This window comes from Nerophis ophidion, linkage group LG23, assembly GCF_033978795.1.
Source record: "Nerophis ophidion isolate RoL-2023_Sa linkage group LG23, RoL_Noph_v1.0, whole genome shotgun sequence".
In the NCBI taxonomy this organism is placed as follows: Eukaryota; Metazoa; Chordata; class Actinopteri; order Syngnathiformes; family Syngnathidae; genus Nerophis; species Nerophis ophidion.
The window spans coordinates 17,003,849-17,024,223 of record NC_084633.1 but is presented as its reverse complement, the minus strand read 5'-3'; the positions used below and the strand labels follow the sequence as shown (position 1 = coordinate 17,024,223).

The following is a 20,375-nucleotide window of genomic DNA, read 5'->3' as shown; positions in this document are numbered from 1 at the left end:
TTTACCAAACAATCTGTCACTCCTCATCGCTAAATCCCATGAAATCTTCCTCAATGTCTCTTCCAAACAACTCTGCCAACTCCAAAGGTATGCGCCGTTTCCTGCTGCATATTTCACTACGTCCATCTTGTAATCTGCAGTGCATGAATTCCTTTTCGGTGCCATTTTTGTTCAGCCCTTGTCAGTTTTTATAAGTTACCGCCAACGTTGAAACAATCCATTTTAATCCATTTTAATAGCTACGGCAGTAGCATATAGCAGTTAGCATCTCATGACCCACAATGCACTTCTGCCATGACCCTCCCCCGCCAAATTCTTATTGGTTGACGCGTATGTGACTATTGCTGGCATTTTCTTCGTCTGTTCCGCGAATACGGAAAATACTTTATATTTTATGGCAGGGGTCGGGAACCTTTTTGGCTGAGAGAGCCAAGAAAGCCAAATATTTTAAAATGTATTTCTGTAAGAGCCATATAATATTTTTTTTAACACTGAACACAACTAAACGTGTGCATTTTTAAGTAAGACCAACATTTCTAGAGTATAAGTCTCTTATTCTTTGGAATAACATTGTTATTCTGATGCTAACTGTGGAGGGGACGTGGCCTGCGGGCCTGCAGCGAAGCAGGGTGTGCCAGGACCGGCCTCGAAATCAGCGACAGGTGCATAGATGGCCCATCTGGACCTTGTTATTGAATCACCTGTCGCTCTGTTATAAGCAGCAGCAGCCAGGAGGAGAAGACGGGGTTGAAACTGGAGACAATTTTTGATTTGTTTTATTTATTTTTTCTTTTGTTTTTGTTGACTTGACTTTTTTGCTTAGTTTTTTCCCGTTTTATTTTTGTTTTGTATAATTTTTCTTGTTCTTTTTCTTAATTTTTATCATTAATTTTTTAGTTTTTCATTTGTTTTTTAATCTTTTTTTTTGTTTTTGCTTTATTTTTTTTCCTTTGGTTTTTCCCTTTAATTTTTTTGTATAATTTTTCTGTTTTTTCTTCTTTTTGGTTTTTCTCATTTATTTTTCATTTAAAAAAAATTGTTTTAATCTTTTTTTTTTTCTTCTTTTTGTTTCTGCTGTCTTCATTTTTTTTCTTTTGGTTTTTCCCTTCTTTTTTGTATAACTGAAAATTAAAACAATATTGTAACCCTGAAACAGGCTCTGATGTCGGTGCCTAGTGGTCTGAAGAACCCCCAGGAGGGAAAGCCCCACACTAACCAATAATAAATAAATTACTTTTTACCATTAACGCAACTTCTTGAACATAAAGCATGAGAATGTTTTATATTTTGAACGTTATTTTTAACAAGTGGAATTATTCCTTACTTATCGTGTCAAGCGATGTCAGCTCAGATTTATCCGAGAGCCAGATGCTGTCATCAAAAGAGCCACATCTGGCTCGCGAGCCATACGTTCCCTACCCCTGTTTTATGGTAATGTGTGAATAATTTCACACAAGTCGCTCCGGAGTATATGTCGCACCCAAACTATGGAAAAAAAACTGACTTTTAATCTGAAAAATACGGTACCAGTCTTTCAATAGTCATTTTTTCTATAACTTTGCCTAAATTTGAAGTCAATGCTATCGGCCTATTAATTACCTGCCTCTTCCTGGTTTGCATATTGGAATTTCTACAGCTTCTTTCGGTAACACTTTAGTATGGGAAACATCTATTCATCCATCCATTTTCTACAGCTTGTCCCTTTTTAGGGGTTGCGGGGAATGCTAGAGCCTATCTCGGTGGCATTCAGCTGCATTCACCCTGGACAAGTCGCCATATGAACCATTAATTGGTTGCTTATTAACTTAGGGTTGGGGTTAGGGAAGACTCTTAGTTAATGGCTTAATGGTTGTTTAATAAGGCCATGCTAAATAATCCATTAAGTACTTAAGTTCTTAATGACTAATTAACAGCGATTATGTTACTAATTTGCATGTTAATAAGAAACTAACTAATGGTTCATATGTTCCCCGTACTAAAGTGTTACCCTTCTTTCAACTCAGCTGGTCATTTTCCTTCTTCATATATCCTCCATCCATCCATTTTCTACCGCTTATTCCCTTTCGGGGGCGCTGGCGCCTATCTCAGCTACAATCGGGCGGAAGGCGGGGTACACCCTGAACAAGTCGCCACCTCATCGCAGGGCCAACACAGATAGACAGACAACATTCACACTCACATTCACACACTAGGGCCAATTTAGTGTTGCCAATCAACCTATCCCCAGGTGCATGTCTTTGGAAGTGGGAGGAAGCCGGAGTACCCGGAGGGAACCCACGCATTCACGGGGAGAACATGCAAACTCCACACAGAAAGATCCCGAGCCTGGATTTGAACCCAGGACTGCAGGACCTTCATATTGTGAGGCAGACGCACTAACCCCTCTGCCACCGTGAAGCTCTTCATATATCCTATTTTATATAATTACAAAACCATTTATTTGCCCATGTTATCTAAGTTTTTGGTTATTTTTTTTGGATCATGTGGTAACTCACCTGGTCTTTTACTGGGGTCGTTTCAATATTCCACCCATTTCATTCATAGAACATATCTACAGTGGGGCAAAAAAGTATATAGTCAGCCACCGATTGTGCAAGTTCTCCCACTTAAAACGAGGACAGAGGTCTGTAATTTTCATCATAGTGAGAGACAGAATGTGAAAAAAAATCCAGGAATTCACATTGTAGGAATTTTAAAGAATTTATTTGTAAATTATGGTGGAAAATAAGTATTTGGTTACTTCAAACAAGGAAGATCTCTGGCTCTCACAGACCTGTAACTTCTTCTTTAAGAAGCTCTTCATGGCCAAGACCAAAGAGCTGTCGAAGGACACCAGGAAAAGAATTGTAGACCTGCACCAGACTGGGAAGAGTGAATATACAATAGGCAAGGGGGGTGGTGTGAAAAAATCAACTGTGGGAGCAATTATCAGAAAATGGAAGACATACAAGACCACTGATAATCTCCCTCGATCTGGGGCTCCACGCAAGATCTCATCACGTGGAGTCAAAATGATCATGAGAACAGTGAGCAAAAATACCGGAACCGCACGGGGGGAATGACCTGCAGAGAGCTGCGACCAAATTAACAAAGGTTACCATCAGTAACACACTACACTGATAGGGAATCAAATCCTGCAGTGCCAGACGTGTCCCCCCTGCTTAAGCCAGCGCATGTCCAGGCCCGTCTAAAGTTTGCAAGAGAGCACATGGATGATACAGCAGAGGATTGGGAGAATGTCATGTGGTCAGATGAAACCAAAATAGAACTTTTTGGTATAAACTCAACTCGTCATTGTCAGGCTTCCCCCTGACAGTTTGTCTATGTTTTAGTTTTTTCCTATGCATTTTTCTGTTTCCTGTGTTTAGTATTTCCTGTCTTTTAGTTCCTGTCAAGTGCTCTTAATTTGTCAGCTTCCTGTCTTGTTCCCTGAGTGCTGTGTTCCTCCTCGGTGTGTTTAGTATTTCCTGTCTAGTGCTATTTGGTCAGCTTCCTGTCTTGTTCCCTGAGTGCTGTGTTCCTCCTCGGTGTGTTTAGTATTTCCTGTCTAGTGCTATTTTGTCAGCTTCCTGTCTTGTTCCCTGAGTGCTGTGTTCCCCTTTAGCTGCGGCTGATTGGCATCTGGCCACACCTGTTGCCAATCAGCCGGCTCCTATTTGTACCTCCTTTGTCTTGTGTCAGTTGCTGGATCATTGTATTGTCATTCGGACTTGTATTGTCGTTGCCTCATGTCACTCTTGTGTCTTTGCTACCTGTCGTGTCTGGCACCATTTCAGCTATTACCTGGTTGTCGTAGCGGTAAACTGTTTTTGTTAGCCATAGCTATTTCCAGTTTTTCTGTTTATCCTCTAGCTTCCATGCTAAAGTTCCTTTTTGTTTCTTGTTAGCTTCTATGCTAAAGGCCTTTTGTTTTTTATCCGCCCACGTGCGCGCTTTTGGTTTGAACCCTTTGTTTGGTTTTGTCTTAGTATTAAAATCATGTTTGCTCACTCCATGCCTGCCTCCATCTCTGCATCTTGGGGTTCGTCAACAAATACCCCTGACAGTCGTGTTTGGAGGAAGAAGAATAGTGAGTTGCATCCCAAGAACACCATACCTACTGTGAAGCATGGGGGTGGAAACATCATGCTTTGGGGCTGTTTTTCTGCCAAGGGGTCAGGACGACTGATCCGTGTTCAAAAAAACCTCCTTCCATCAGCCAAAACCTCCTTCCATCAGTGAGAGCTTTGAAGATGAGACGCGGCTGGGTCTTCCAGCATGACAATGATCCCAACCACACCGCCCGGGCAACGAAGGAGTGGCTCCGTAAGAAGCATTTGAAAGTCCTGGAGTGGCCTAGCCAGTCTCCAGACCTCAACCCCATAGAAAATCTGTGGAGGGAGTTGAAAGTCTGTGTTGCTCGGCGACAGCCCCAAAACATTACTGCTCTCGAGAAGATCTGCATGGAGGAATGGGCCAAAATACCAGCTACTGTGTGTGCAAACCTGGTAAAGACCTATTTGTAATCTTTTTACCTCTGTTATTCCCAACAAAGGTTATATTACAAAGTATTGAGTTGAATTTTTGTTATTGACAAAATACTTATTTTCCACCATCATTTACAAATTATTTTAAAATTCCTACAATGTGAAATCCTGGATTTTTTTTTTTTTCACATTCTGTCTCTCACAGTTGAAGTGTACCTATGACTGCTAGACTTTTGACAAGAACAAGAAAGTTTGATCACATTACGCCTGTACTGGCTCACCTGCACTGGCTTCCTGTGCACTTAAGATGTGACTTTAAGGTTTTACTACTTACGTATAAAATACTACACGGTCTAGCTCCATCCTATCTTGCCGATTGTATTGTACCATATGTCCCGGCAAGAAATCTGCGTTCAAAGGACTCCGGCTTGTTAGTGATTCCCAAAGCCCAAAAAAAGTCTGCGGGCTATAGAGCGTTTTCATTTCGGGCTCCAGTACTCTGGAATGCCCTCCCGGTAACAGTTCGAGATGCCACCTGAGTAGAAGCATTTAAGTCTCACCTTAAAACTCATTTGTATACTCTAGCCTTTAAATAGACTCCCTTTTTAGACCAGTTGATCTGCCGTTTCTTTTCTTTTTCTTCTATGTCCCACTCTCCCTTGTGGAGGGGGTCCGGTCCGATCCGGTGGCCATGTACTGCTTGCCTGTGTATCGGCTGGGGACATCTCTGCGCTGCTGATCCGCCTCCGCTTGGGATGGTTTCCTGCTGGCTCCGCTGTGAACGGGACTCTCGCTGCTGTGTTGGATCCGCTTTGGACTGGACTCTCGCGACTGTGTTGGATCCATTGTGGATTGAATTTTCACAGTATCATGTTAGACCCGCTCGACATCCATTGCTTTCCTCCTCTCTAAGGTTCTCATAGTCATTATTGTCACCGACGTCCCACTGGGTGTGAGTTTTCCTTGCCCTTATGTGGGCCTACCGAGGATGTCGTGGTGGTTTGTGCAGCCCTTTGAGACACTAGGGATTTAGGGCTATATAAGTAAACATTGATTGATTGATTGATATGATGAAAATGACAGACCTCTGTCATCATTTTAAGTGGGAGAACTTGCACAATCGCTGGCTGACTAAATACTTTTTTGCCCCACTGTATATTGTTTAAAGCCATTATCGTTGGTCATTTCTCCAATATTTGAATTAGTTTTTTCTTTTCTTTTTCTTTATTTCTCAAATTTATCATCGCTCCGCACTTAATGTTATTGCTAAAAGTTCTGCTTTTTCTTTATTTCCTCCAACACACTGTCCTACTTTCATCACATTTATGTTCACTTGGGACTCCGCCCGATTGTAGCTGAGATAGGCACCAGCGACCCCAAAAGGAATAAGCGGTAGAAAATGGATGGGTCTTTTTACAACATACTTTTAGCTTGTTCCCTCTTATACTGGATCATATCATAAATTTTACACTTCTTCTGTTCATTGCTCCCACATTTTCCATACTCCTGCTCTTACTGGCAGTCCTCTCCCTTATCTTTCTTGCTTGCTTCTTTGTCTTGTCTTAACTTTCTTCTTGCCTCTTTTTGCACTTCTAAACAACGGAACTATTTAACTGGCCTCTCAACAAAATTGACAAGATCTTGGGTTTGAGAGAACCTCTTCTGTTGGACACACGACTGACTCTCTCGAAGGACTGCCGCGTACCTGGCGACCCCTTTCATTCGAGGATGTTGAAGATATCTACCTATTTAGAATTATGACTACAGGACATCTGTGGATTGGAGTACGTGTTGCTCTGGTTTGTCAACAAATTGGAAGATGCCAGCGGTCTTCAAAGTACCCCAAAGCTGCCACAAATGATTGGAGGATGTAGGCAGAACAGTAGACACTCTTGTGATTTGCATAACATAGGATCTTCTGCCCTGCAGGACGAATTTGAGGACCAGTAATAGACAAGAGTAAAAAGCAATTAATTTTAGCTTGCAAACAAATAATTCTAATTTGGATTGTTTCCCTGGCTTCGAGACTCTCCCGAAGGACAGCGAGGCGAAGACACAACAAACTCCCTTCTTATCCCTCATGCACACACACACTGACTGGCAGTTGCAAGAGCACTAAGATCACGGAACAGAGACACTCTACAATCTTACACACTCACACACGACCGCCATCCTACGCCTTCGACGCTTGAGTCCCTTAGCGGTGATTGACGACTGAGCAGTGCTTTAGATAGCAGCAGCCTGCCTCTGAGCTCCCCGCTACCTCCCCTCTGTTGCAAGTCTTGTGAATTCTTTGTAACTTGTGTGATTATAGCTATTGAGTTGTTTTTTTTTCTGGACCCTTACCCAGCCTTAAACTTAATATTTTTTTTACTCATCTCCAATGTTTGCCTGTTTCCCACCTTTTTAAGGCGTGCCCATCGTCAGCAGTCCTGTTCTGTCTTCACTTGAGTACGACTGTGCTGAACGCGTAATTGCGATTCCTTGTATGTTTTGTACATGCGAAAAAATTTATGGTCATATTTCTTTCCGGGAGCACTTCCTCGACAAACTGCACAAGTCCAGAGTCGCTCTGTCTTCTTTACGTTCCTGAATGTCATCTAGTCTCTTTATCATTGTGACCGTTACCCTTTTTATTTCTCTTTTCAAATCTTTAAAATGTTCTCCTCTTGGGATTCCTGTCTCTACTTCAGCCCCCTTTTGTTCTCCCACTTCTTTTTGATTCCCGTATCTTATTATACAGCTTCTGCATTCGCATTGCTTTGCTCTTTTGCTCTCCATTTTTTACATTTGATCAACAGGCTTTCAACATCTCCACCTCTCCAAAGTCCTTCTTTAACCCATGTCATCAAACTAATATTGTTTATGTCTCTATTTGAATTAAGTGTGTATATATAATCTTGCAATTTTCTAACAATCTTTTTCAACTATTTCTCAAAATGCATCACCGAATGACACAGGAAGTCCTTCATACCGACAGCCATCAGACTATATAATGCATATGTTCCTTTTTGACTGTACTTAAATGTATAATAGACAATATTTATAGTATTCACATGTGAATAATGCTGTATAATAGACTGTATTTGTTATTCACACGTGAATAATGCTGTATAATAGACTGTATTTGTTATTCACACGTGAATAATGCTGTATAATAGACCGTATTTGTTATTCACATGTGAATAATGCTGTGTAATAGACTATTTGTTGTGTACATGTGAATAATGCTTTATAATAGACTATTTGTTATTCACATGTGAATAATGCTGTATAATAGACTGTTATTCACATGTGAATAATGCTGTATAATAGACTGTTATTCACATGTGTATAATGCTGTATTATACTGTATTATTGACATGTGAACAATGCTGTATAATACTATTTGTTTTTCACATGTGAATAATGCTGTATAATACTGTATTTATACTATTCACATGAGTAATGCTGTATAATAGACTGTATTTATACTATTCTGATAGGAATCAATAAAGTACCATCTATCTATTCACGTGTATAATACTGTATACTATTCACATATGAATAATGCTGTATAACTGTATTTATATTATTCACATGTGAATAATGCTGTATAATAGACTGTATTTAGGTTATTCACATGTGAATAATGCTGTATAATCGACTATTTGTTATTCACATGTGAATAATGCTGTATAATAGACTGTATTTGTTATTCACGTGTGAATAATGCTGTATAATAGACTGTTCACTTGTGAATAATGCTGTATAATAGACTGTATTTATACTATTCACATGTGAATAATGCTGTATAATAAACTGTTCACATGTGAATAATTCTGTATAATAGACTATTTTTATTATTCACATGTGAATAATGCTGTATAATAGACTGAATTTATAATATTCACATTTGAACAATGCTGTATAATATACTGTATTTAGGTTATTCACGTGTGAATAATGCTGTATAACAGACTGTATTTGTTCACATGTGAATAATGCTGTTTAATAGACTATATTATTCACATGTAAAAAAAAAAATACCTAAATGTTTGTTTATTGTGAGCGAACTGTGGTGCTGAATTTCCCCCGGGTATAAAAGTACTTTCTATTCTATCCCGTCTCCTCCTTTTTTCATCTTCCTTCACTCTTTTAGCACTGGACTTTCCTTCATTACCTCCTCTTCCCTCTAGTCTTATCCATGTTCCTACCTTCCTCATACATCCTGTCACTATCCCCCTTCCATCACCATCCAGTCGCAAATCAGATTATGCGGACCGCCAAAAAGATTCAAACAATCGATACTCTGTCAGCCACTGATCTTTGGGCCACTTCCCAACCATTATGATTTAAGTAAGCGCGAAGATGGCCAAAATGTATATTTTTTAATTGGGGGCGGGAAAAATGGTAGAAAATGGCTGGAAGGATGGAGGATTTTTTAAAATGTCTTAATATGAATCTTTTTTTCCCGTTACCTCTATTGCACCTTTACACGGAGTCCAGGAAACACTTTTTAATCGCCTGTTCATGTATTACTATTTTAAACTGTGCTTTGAGTCATCCATGGTCATTTCTATCAATTTTTTTATTATTATTTTTTTTTTTTTCCACGGTTCCTTTTAGGGCCTATGTGTCAAAGTCAAGGCCCACGGGCCAGATCTGGCCAGGGAATTAATGATCTATGGCCAGAGGTGGGTAGAAATGCGCTACATTTACTCTGTTACATATACTTGTGTAACTTTTGGGATAAATTGTACTTCTGAGAGTACTTTTAATGCAACTTACTTTTACTTGAGTATGTTCATAGAAAAGAAACGCTACTTTTACTCCGCTCCATTTATCAATCAATCAATCTATCTACATTCAGCTCGCTACTTGCTACTGATTTTTATCGAACCGTTAATGCACGCTTTGTTTTGTTTGTCAGACAGACCTTCAAATGCCTTCGTTTCACCAATCAAATGCAGTCACCGGTGACGTTTGACTCCGTTTCACCAATCAAACAGAGCCAGGCGGTCACATGATTAACTGCACACTTTTTTTTTTTTATAAACCTTTATTTATACATTTCAACATTTACAAACCGTTGAAAATAATAATCAAAGTACAAAAACAGTATAAAAAACGTACAAAACAGCGCCAGGGGGTTGTAAATTCAAAGTAACTAAAATAGAATTTAAAAAAAAAAATATATATATATATATATATATATATGTGTATAAAATAAACAAAGTGCAAAGCCATAGGCTCACTCAATCTCAGTAAATAACTTAAATTTGAAACACAGCATCATCGTTTTCACAGCTTTTTGGTTGTTCGAGGTAGAGTGTTTTATTGTAGAGTTCTAAATCTTTTTTAAAGGCACAAAACACAGGTCTGGTATTGAAAAACTTACTTTTATGAGTATAAAACTTAGCCAATAGTCTAATGAGGTTGCAAAGGTAAAATTCATTTAAAAAATGTTTCAATACAGTGTAAAACCAAATATATATTATGTTATTGTTTTAGTTGCTTAAGAGATATTCCTGCCTCTGAATTTGTTCATTGCTATTTCTGTTTTTGTGCATTACTTGTTGCCGTCATCATTAAACAAACAGGTTACTCATCAGTTACTCAGTACTTGAGTAGTTTTTTTCACAACATTTTACTTTTACTCAAGTAAATATTTGGGTGACTACTCCTTACTTTTACTTGAGTAATACATCTCTAAAGTAACAGTACTCTTACTTGAGTACAATTTCTGGCTACTCTACCCACCTCTGTCTATGACTGCCCGAGATTATATTCGATTAGTATTAGAACCGCCCCGCAGGCTACAACCGCCTGCTGACGTTTTGCACGCACCAGTACTCATCAATTTTTAAAATCAAGTTGGGTTCCTTCCCGGCCGCGCCAAATGATAAAATAAATACATTTAATAAAGTTAAATACAAATAAGGCAACAAGAGAAGTATCCTACAGTTCTCTTTTGTAAAGTAAATCTGAACATTTACATCAACTATATGATTTGCCTGAGAAGCTGGACAGGACAAAAAAAAAAAACAATAAAAAAATCAAGTCATAAAAATTGGTTTCTCACAGTAAATCTTTGGGGACCTACTTTTTTGAAAAAAATAAATGTTTGCATTATCTTGTTATATCTCACATTCTATATTGTTTTGGAAAAAAGGTTGTCAAAAGTTAATTCATTAAAAAAAAACAAAAAAAAAACCCTGTTTCCATATGAGCTGGGAAATTGTGTTAGATGTAAATATAAAGGGAATACAATGATTTGCAAATCATTTTTAACCCATATTCAGTTGAAATTGGTACCGGGCCGCACAAGAAATTAAATAAACATATATATATATATATATATATATATATATATATATTTTTTTTTTATTAAATCAACATAAAACACTATTTACATTATATATCAATATAGATCAATACAGTCCGTAAACACATGATAGTATTTGTTTATGGAAAAAAAAAGGCCAAGCCACATTCGGCACGTGTTACAACAGCGTGGCTTCGTAGTAAAAGAGTGCGGGTACTTTCCTGGCCCGCCTGCAGGCCAGACCTGTCTCCCATTTGAAAATGTGTGGCGCATTATGAAGCATAAAATACGACAGCGGAGACCCCGGACAATTGAACGACTGAAGCTCTACATAAAACAAGAATGGGAAAGAATTCCACTATCAAAGCTTCAACAATTAGTTTCCTCAGTTCCCAAACGTTTATTGAGTGTTGTTAAAAGAAAAGGTGATGTAACACAGTGGTGAACATGCCCTTTCCCAACTACTTTGGCACGTGTTGCAGCCATGAAATTCTGAGTTTGCAAAAAAAAAAAGTTTGAGTTTGAACATCAAATATCTTGTCTTTGTAGCATATTCAACTGAATATGGGTTGAAAAGGATTTGCAAATAATTGTATTCTGTTTATATTTACATCCAACACAATTTCCCAACTCATATGGAAACGGGGTTTGTTCAAAAGAAAACAAATGTTTATGCATATGTACATTTATTCAGTTATAAACATTCATTCACTTTCTTTGCTTTACCGCTGCTGGTATTTTCTATATCATTACTGTAATATTTTCAGAATGTTTTTTTTTCTTCCCATTTTTGGCCAAAGTAAGACAAGGAAAACAATCTGAAGTTGTCTTTATTTTTTTTAGTTTTAATGCTATGATTTTAATATCCCGGCCCGCCTGTGCACAGATTTTCCTCCATGCACACCCTGAGCTGAAAATGAGTTCGACATCCCTGCTTTAGTACATTTATTAACTTTGGGAGGATCACATTGTCATTTATTTCACTCTCTTTGTAGGGCTCCATGTGCATTTATGGGATGTTACTGACTTCTAGTGACCAGTGTGTGTTACTAAATATAGTTGATCCTCATTAGCTATGCTTCAAAACAAACTGTAAATCTGGGGTCATCAACCTTTTTTGAAACCAAGAGCTACTTCTTGGGTACTGATTATTGCGAAGGGCTACCAGTTTGATACACACTTAAATAAATTGCCAGAAATAGCCAATTTGCTTAATTTACCTTTAATATATATATATATATATATATATATATATATATATGTATGTATGTATGTATGTATGTATGTTTATATATGTATGTAGCTGAGATAGGCGCCAGCGACCCCGAAAGGGAATAAGCGGTAGAAAAATGGATGGATGGATATATATAAAATTGGTATTTCTGTCTGTCATTCCGTCATACATTTTTTTTTTCCTTTTACGGAAGGTTTTTGTAAAGAATAAATGATGAAAAAAAACACCTAATTGAATGGTTTAAAAGAGGAGAAAACAGGAAAATAAAGAAAACTAAATTTTGAAACATAGTTTATCTTTAATTTCGACTCTTTAAAAGTCAAAATTCAAACGAAAAAAATTAAGAGAAAAACTAGCTAATTCGAATCTTTTTGAAAAAAATTTAAAAATAATTTATGGAACATCATTAGTAATTTTTACTGATTTAAGATTAAATTTAGAATTTCGATGACATGTTTTTAAAAAGGTTAAAATCCAATCTGCACTTTGTTATAATATATAACAAATTGGACCAAGCAATATTTCTAACAGACAAATCATTATTTCTTCTAGATTTTCCAGAACAAAAATTTTAAAAGAAATTCAAAAGACTTTGAAATAAGATTTACATTTCATTCTACAGATTTTCTAGATTTGCCAGAATATTTTTAGGGAATTTTAATCATAAGTTTGAAGACATTTTTCACAAATTTTCTTCGTCGAAAAAACAGAAGCTAAAATGAAGAATTTAATTAAAATGTATTTATTATTCTTTACAACGAAAAAACAAATTTACTTGAACATTGATTTAAATTGTCAGGAAAGAATTTAAAAGGTATGTGTGTTTTTAAAAATCCTAAAATCATTTTTAAGGTTGTATTTTTTTCTCAAATTGTCTTAGTGAATGTTATAAGAAGCAAAGTAAAAAAAAAAAAGTATTTATTTAAGCAAGGGAAGACCAAGTCTTTAAAATTTCTTGAATTTTCAAATTCTAATGTGAGTTTTGTCGCTCTTAGAATTAAAAATGTCAAGCAAAGCGAGACCAGCTTGCTAGTAAATAAATAACATTTAAAAAAAAATAGAGGCAGCTCACTGGTAAGTGCAGATATTTGAGCTATTTTTAGAACTGGCCAGCGGGCGACTCATCTGGTCCTTACGGGCACCGCGTTGGTGACCCCTGCTGTAAATAGTTCACTAGCCTTAATGTCAACACAGACATTAGTAAATGTCTTATTTACTAACTTATGTTTGTCTGGCAATGGTTGAATCTTGCCGATTGTATTGTACCGTATGTCCCGGCAAGAAATCTGCGTTCAAAAGACTCCGGCTTATTAGTGATTCCTAGAGCCCAAAAAAAGTCTGCGGGCTATAGAGCGTTTTCCGTTCGGGCTCCAGTACTCTGGAATGCCCTCCCGGTAACAGTTCGAGATGCTACCTCAGTAGAAGCATTTAAGTCTCACCTTAAAACTCATCTGTATACTCTAGCCTTTAAATAGACCTCCTTTTTAGACCAGTTGATCTGCCGCTTCTTTTCTTTCTCCTATGTCCCCCCCTCCCTTGTGGAGGGGGTCCGGTCCGATGACCATGGATGAAGTACTGGCTGTCCAGAGTCGAGACCCAGGATGGACCGCTCGTCGGGACCCAGGATGGACCGCTCGCCTGTATCGGTTGGGGACGTCTCTACGCTGCTGATCCGCTTGAGATGGTTTCCTGTGGACGGGACTCTCGCTGCTGTCTTGGATCCGCTTGAACTGAACTCTCGCGGCTGTGTTGGAGCCACTATGGATTGAACTTTCACAGTATCATGTTAGACCCGCTCGACATCCATTGCTTTCGGTCCCCTAGAGAGGGGGGGTTGCCCACATCTGAGGTCCTCTCCAAGGTTTCTCATAGTCAGCATTGTCACTGGCGTCCCACTGGATGTGAATTCTCCCTGCCCACTGGGTGTGAGTTTTCCTTGCCCTTTTGTGGGTTCTTCCGAGGATGTTGTAGTCGTAATGATTTGTGCAGTCCTTTGAGACTTTTGTGATTTGGGGCTATATAAATAAACATTGATTGATTGATTGTTTGAATGTTTACATGCAGCAAATGACACAATTGTATGTTGTTGAGTTTGAGTAATTGATTGAAACTTTTATTAGTAGATTGCACAGTTCAGTACATATTCCGTACAATTGACCACTAAATGGTAACATCCTAATAAGTTTTTCAACATGTTTAAGTCGCGGTCCACATAAATCAATTCATGGTATCCACTGCTAGAATGTACTTATTGTGTGTACAGGAGACACGTTGTGAGCAGTCACCCTCAGGATGTCCCTCCGATTATCTCCTCCCCTACAAACACCTCTCCTTTCTCGCTCAAGCTGATGTCCGGTAAGTGAGAACTCTGCGTCTTCAACAATCTGGGTAATAATGTCCGCCCTGAGATGGGTAGGTTGTGAGTTCAAACCCCGGCCGAGTCATACCAAAGACTATAGAAATGGGAGCCGTTACCTCCCTGCTTTGCACTCAGCATCAAGGGTTGGAATTGGGGGTTAAATCACCAAAAATGATTCCCGGGCGTGGCCACCGCTGCTCCCCTCACCTCCCAGGGGGTGATCAAGGGTGATGGGTCAAATGCAGAGAATAATTTCAACACACCTGGTGTGTGTTTGACAATCATTGGTACTTTAACTTAAAGGCCTACTGAAATGAGATGTTCTTATTTAAACGGGGATAGCAGGTCCATTCTATGTGTCATACTTGATCATTTCGCGATATTGCCATATTTTTGCTGAAAGGATTTAGTAGAGAACAACCACGATAAAGTTTGCAACTTTTGGTCGCTAATAAAAAAAAAGCCTTTTCTTTACCGGAAGTAGCAGACGATGTGCACGTGATGTCACGGGTTGTAGGGCTCCTCACATCTGAACATCGTTTACAATCATAGCCTCCAGCAGCAAGAGCTATTCGGACGGAGAAAGCGACAATTTCCCCATTAATTTGAGCGAGGATGAAAGATTTGTGGATGAGGAAAGTTAAAGTGAAGCACAAAAAAAAAAAAAAAAAAAGGCGACTGCTCCAGGTGGCGGCAGTGCGAACGTTTCAGATGTAATTAGACACATTTACTCGGATATTTCTGGAAGATCCCTTATCTGCTTATTTTTTTAATAGTGTTTTAGTGAGATTGTAAAGTCATACCTGAAAGTCGGATGGCTGCGGTGAACGCCAGTGTCTCTCAGAGAAGCCAAGATCACAGCTGCCTTTTTGAGCTGCAAGAGGACGCATAATCCACTGAAGTCTCCGGTAAGAGCCGACCTAATACCACAATTTTCTCACCCAAAAACTTGCTGGTTGACGTAGAGAAACATGTTCGCTTGACCGCTCTGTGTTAAAGCTTCACAACAAACACCGGCTGTGTTTCGGTGCTAAAGGCAGCTGCAATCCACCGTTTTCCACCAACAGCTTTCTTCTTTGACGTCTCCATTATTAATTGAACAAATTGCAAAAGATTCAGCAACACAGATGTCCAAATTACTTTGTAATTATGCGATGCAAAGAGACGACTTTTAGCCGTGTGGTGCTGGGCTAATATGTCCGCTACAACCGTCACGTGTTATTAATTCCGTGATGTTTTCAACAAGAAACTCCGCGGGAAATTTAAAGAATAGTAATTTAGTAAACCAAAAAGGCCGTATTGGCATGTGTTGCAATGTTAATATTTCATCATTGATATATAAACTATCAGACTGCGTGGTCGCTAGTAGTGGATTTCAGTAGGCCTTTAACTTTGTCCTCTTACTGCTGCAGATGACTGGACGAGACCGAGGCTGTCCAACGTTTTCCACCTTGGAGACTTCATCAACATCGAGGCCTCCTACATCAACCCCGGTCCAGAACAACGACAACTCTTTATTGACAGCTGCGTCGCAACCCTGAGTCCAGATTCTACATCGGTGCCCAGATACTTCTTCATTGAGAACAACGGGTGATTTTAAAAATTCATCATGTGTCTCTTTGCTGGCCATATTAGGTCATCTTGTTTTTGCGTCTCCCTAAGGTGTCTCTCGGACTCAAAACTGCAGGCTTCCAGAAGCCACTTCCTGTCCCGAAGGAGAGTGGATGTTGTCCAGCTGCAGCTTGATGCTTTCCGGTTTCAACGCGATGAAAGGAACTCTGTAAGATGACTTACTAACCTATATTGCGAGAAGTATTTGGCCAACGCTCCGAATGATCAGAATCCGGTGTCCTAATCACTTGGTGTATAAAATCTAGCACTTAGGCACGGAGACTGTTTTTACAAACATTTGTGCAAGAAAGGGCCGCTTTCAGTGATTTCCAGCGTGGAACTGTCTGCTTTATTATAAGAAAATGGAAGAGTTTGGGACAGCAACTGGGGCGGTATAGCTCCATTGGTAGAGCGGCCGTGCCAGCAACTTGAGGGTTCCAGGTTCGATCCCCGCTTCCACGAAAATGGCAGAAAATGCATATTTTTAGAAAACTTTACTTTGCGAAAATGTCGTAAACTTTTTTTCACAAAAAATTCCAAACAATGGACTCTCTTCAGCAGCACAATACTGGTGCTGTAGTTGTAGGAAATGTCTCAAAACCTCTTCCGGAGTGCCGACAAATCCCGAAAATGGCAGAAAATGCACATTTTTGGAAAACTTTTTTTCGCCAAAAATTCCAAAAAACTGACTCTCTTCAGCAGCACAATACTGGTGCTATAGTTGTAGGAAATGTCTCAAAACCTCTTCAGGAGTGCCGACAAAACCCGAAAATGGCAGAAAATGCATATTTTTGGAAAACTTTTTTTCGCAAAAATGTCGTAAGGGGGGGCCTTCCGCAAAAATTCCAAAAAACAGACTCTCTTCAGCAGCACAACATTGGTGCTATAGTTGTAGGAAATGTCTCAAAACCTCTTCCGGAGTGCCGACAAATCCCGAAAATGGCAGAAAATGCACATTTTTGGAAAACGTTTTTTCGCCAAAAATTCCAAAAAACTGACTCTCTTCAGCAGCACAATACTGGTGCTATAGTTGTAGGAAATGTCTCAAAACCTCTTCAGGAGTGCCGACAAAACCCGAAAATGGCAGAAAATGCATATTTTTGGAAAACTTTTTTTCGCAAAAATGTCGTAAGGGGGGGCCTTCCGCAAAAATTCCAAAAAACAGACTCTCTTCAGCAGCACAACATTGGTGCTATAGTTGTAGGAAATGTCTCAAAACCTCTTCAGGAGTTCCGACAAAACCCGAAAATGGCAGAAAATGCATATTTTTGGAAAACTTTTTTTCGCTAAAATGTCGTAAGGGGGGGGCCTTAAGCAAACATTCCAAAAAACGGACTCGCTTCAGCAGCACAATACTGGTACTGTAGTTGTAGGACATGTCTCATATTCCCATCAGGAGTGCTGACAAAACTCGAAAATGGCAGAAAATGCATATTTTTGGAAAACCTTTTTTCGCGAAAATGTCGTAAGGGGGGGCCTTTTGCAAAAATTCCAAAAAACAGACTCTCTTCAGCAGCACAACATTGGTGCTATAGTTGTAGGAAATGTCTCAAAACCTCTTCCGGAGTGCCGACAAATCCCGAAAATGGCAGAAAATGCACATTTTTGGAAAACGTTTTTTCGCCAAAAATTCCAAAAAACTGACTCTCTTCAGCAGCACAATACTGGTGCTATAGTTGTAGGAAATGTCTCAAAACCTCTTCAGGAGTGCCGACAAAACCCGAAAATGGCAGAAAATGCATATTTTTGGAAAACTTTTTTTCGCAAAAATGTCGTAAGGGGGGGCCTTCCGCAAAAATTCCAAAAAACAGACTCTCTTCAGCAGCACAACATTGGTGCTATAGTTGTAGGAAATGTCTCAAAACCTCTTCAGGAGTTCCGACAAAACCCGAAAATGGCAGAAAATGCATATTTTTGGAAAACTTTTTTTCGCTAAAATGTCGTAAGGGGGGGGCCTTAAGCAAACATTCCAAAAAACGGACTCGCTTCAGCAGCACAATACTGGTACTGTAGTTGTAGGACATGTCTCATATTCCCATCAGGAGTGCTGACAAAACTCGAAAATGGCAGAAAATGCATATTTTTGGAAAACCTTTTTTCGCGAAAATGTCGTAAGGGGGGGCCTTTTGCAAAAATTCCAAAAAACAGACTCTCTTCAGCAGCACAACATTGGTGCTATAGTTGTAGGAAATGTCTCAAAACCTCTTCAGGAGTGCCGACAAAACCTGAAAATGGCAGAAAATGCATATTTTTGGAAAACTTTTTTTCGCAAAACTGTCGTAAGGGGGAGCCTTACGCAAAAATTCCAAAAAACAAACTTGCTTCAGCAGCACAATGCTGCTGCTGTAGTTGTAGGAAATGTCTCATATTCCCATTAGGAGTGCTGACAAAACTCAAAAATGGCAGAAAATGCATATTTTTGGAAAACTTTTTTTTTCGCGAAAATGTCGTAAGGGGGGGCCTTACGCGAAAATTCCAAAAAACTGACTCGCTTCAGCAGCACAATACTGGTGCTGTAGTTGTAGGAAATGTCTCAAAACCTCTTCAGGAGTTCCGACAAAACCCGAAAATGGCAGAAAATGCACATTTTTGGAAAACTTTTTTTCACAAAAAATTCCAAAAAACTGACTCTCTTCAGCAGCACAATACTGGTGCTATAGTTGTAGGAAATGTCTCAAAACCTCTTCAGGAGTGCCGACAAAACCGGAAAATGGGAGAAAATGCATATTTTTGGAAACTTTTTTTCGCAAAAATGTCGTAAGGGGGGGCCTTACGCAAAAATTCCAAAAAACGGACTCGCTTCAGCAACACAATACTGGTGCTTTAGTTGTAGGATATGTCTCATATTCCCATTAGGAGTGCTGACAAAACTCGAAAATGGCAGAAAATGCATATTTTTGGAAAACTTATTTTTGCGAAAATATCGTAATGGTGGGGCCTTCCGCAAAAATTCCAAAAACAACCTCGCTTCAGCAGCACAACACTGGTGTTCTAGTTGTAGGAAATGTCTCAAAACCTCTTCAGGAGTGCCGACAAAACCCGAAAATGGCATAAAATGCATATTTTTGGAAAACTTTTTTTCGCGAAAATGTCATAAGGGGGGGCCTTCCGCAAAAATTCCAAAAAACAGACTCTCTTCAGCAGCACAACATTGGTGCTATAGTTGTAGGAAATGTCTCAAAACCTCTTCCGGAGTGCCGACACAACCTGAAAATGGCAGAAAATGCACATTTTTGGAAAACTTTTTTTCGCTAAAATGTCGTAAGGGGGGGCCTTAAGCAAACATTCCAAAAAACGGACTCGCTTCAGCAGCACAATACTGGTACTGTAGTTGTAGGACATGTCTCATATTCCCATCAGGAGTGCTGACAAAACTCGAAAATGGCAGAAAATGCATATTTTTGGAAAACCTTTTTTCGCGAAAATGTCGTAAGGGGGGGCCTTTCGCAAAAATTCCAAAAAACAGACTCTCTTCAGCAGCACAACATTGGTGCTATAGTTGTAGGAAATGTCTCAAAACCTCTTCAGGAGTGCCGACAAAACCTGAAAATGGCAGAAAATGCATATTTTTGGAAAACTTTTTTTCGCAAAACTGTCGTAAGGGGGGGCCTTACGCAAAAATTCCAAAAAACAAACTTGCTTCAGCAGCACAATACTGCTGCTGTAGTTGTAGGAAATGTCTCATATTCCCATAAGGAGTGCTGACAAAACTCGAAAATGGCAGAAAATGCATATTTTTGGAAAACTTTTTTTCGCGAAAATGTCGTAAGGGGGGGCCTTCCGCAAAAATTCCAAAAAACAGCCTCGCTTCAGCAGCACAACACTGGTGCTATAGTTGTAGGAAATGTCTCAAAACCTCTTCAGGAGTGCCGACAAAACCCGAAAATGGCAGAAAATGCATATTTTTGGAAAACTTTTTTTCAAAATAAATCCCAAAAAACGGACTCTCTTCAGCAGCACAATACTGGTGCTATAGTTGTAGGAAATGTCTCAAAACTTCTTCAGGAGTGCCGACAAAACCCGAAAATGGCAGAAAATGCATATTTTTGGAAAACTTTTTTTCACAAAAAATTCCAAAAAACGGACTCGCTTCAGCAGCACAATACTGGTGCTATAGTTGTAGGAAATGTCTCAAAACTTCTTCAGGAGTGCAGACAAAACCCGAAAATGGGAGAAAATGCATATTTTTGGAAAACTTTTTTTCGCGAAAATGTCGTAAGGGGGGGCAGAAAATGCATATTTTTGGAAATTTTTTATGCAAGAATTCCCAAAAACGGACTCGCTTCAGCAGCACAATACTGGTGCTGTAGTTGTAGGACATGTCTCATATTCACATCAGGAGTGCTGACAAAACTCAAAAATGGCAGAAAATGCATATTTTTGGAAAAACTTTTTTCG

The 20,375-nt window shown here is 39.1% G+C and overlaps 1 protein-coding gene across 2 annotated transcripts in view; it reads left to right on the top strand.

Moving 5' to 3' along the window:
- LOC133541559 (zona pellucida sperm-binding protein 3-like) overlaps window positions 1-20,375 on the top strand; it is a 30,880-nt gene that overhangs the window by 8,472 nt on the left and 2,033 nt on the right. For both annotated transcript variants that reach the window (XM_061885028.1, XM_061885029.1), the window contains exons 4-6: window positions 14,271-14,362; window positions 15,779-15,956; window positions 16,029-16,146. In XM_061885028.1, the coding sequence (XP_061741012.1) occupies window positions 14,271-14,362; window positions 15,779-15,956; window positions 16,029-16,146 (388 nt within the window). The remainder of the gene's footprint in view (window positions 1-14,270; window positions 14,363-15,778; window positions 15,957-16,028; window positions 16,147-20,375) is intronic.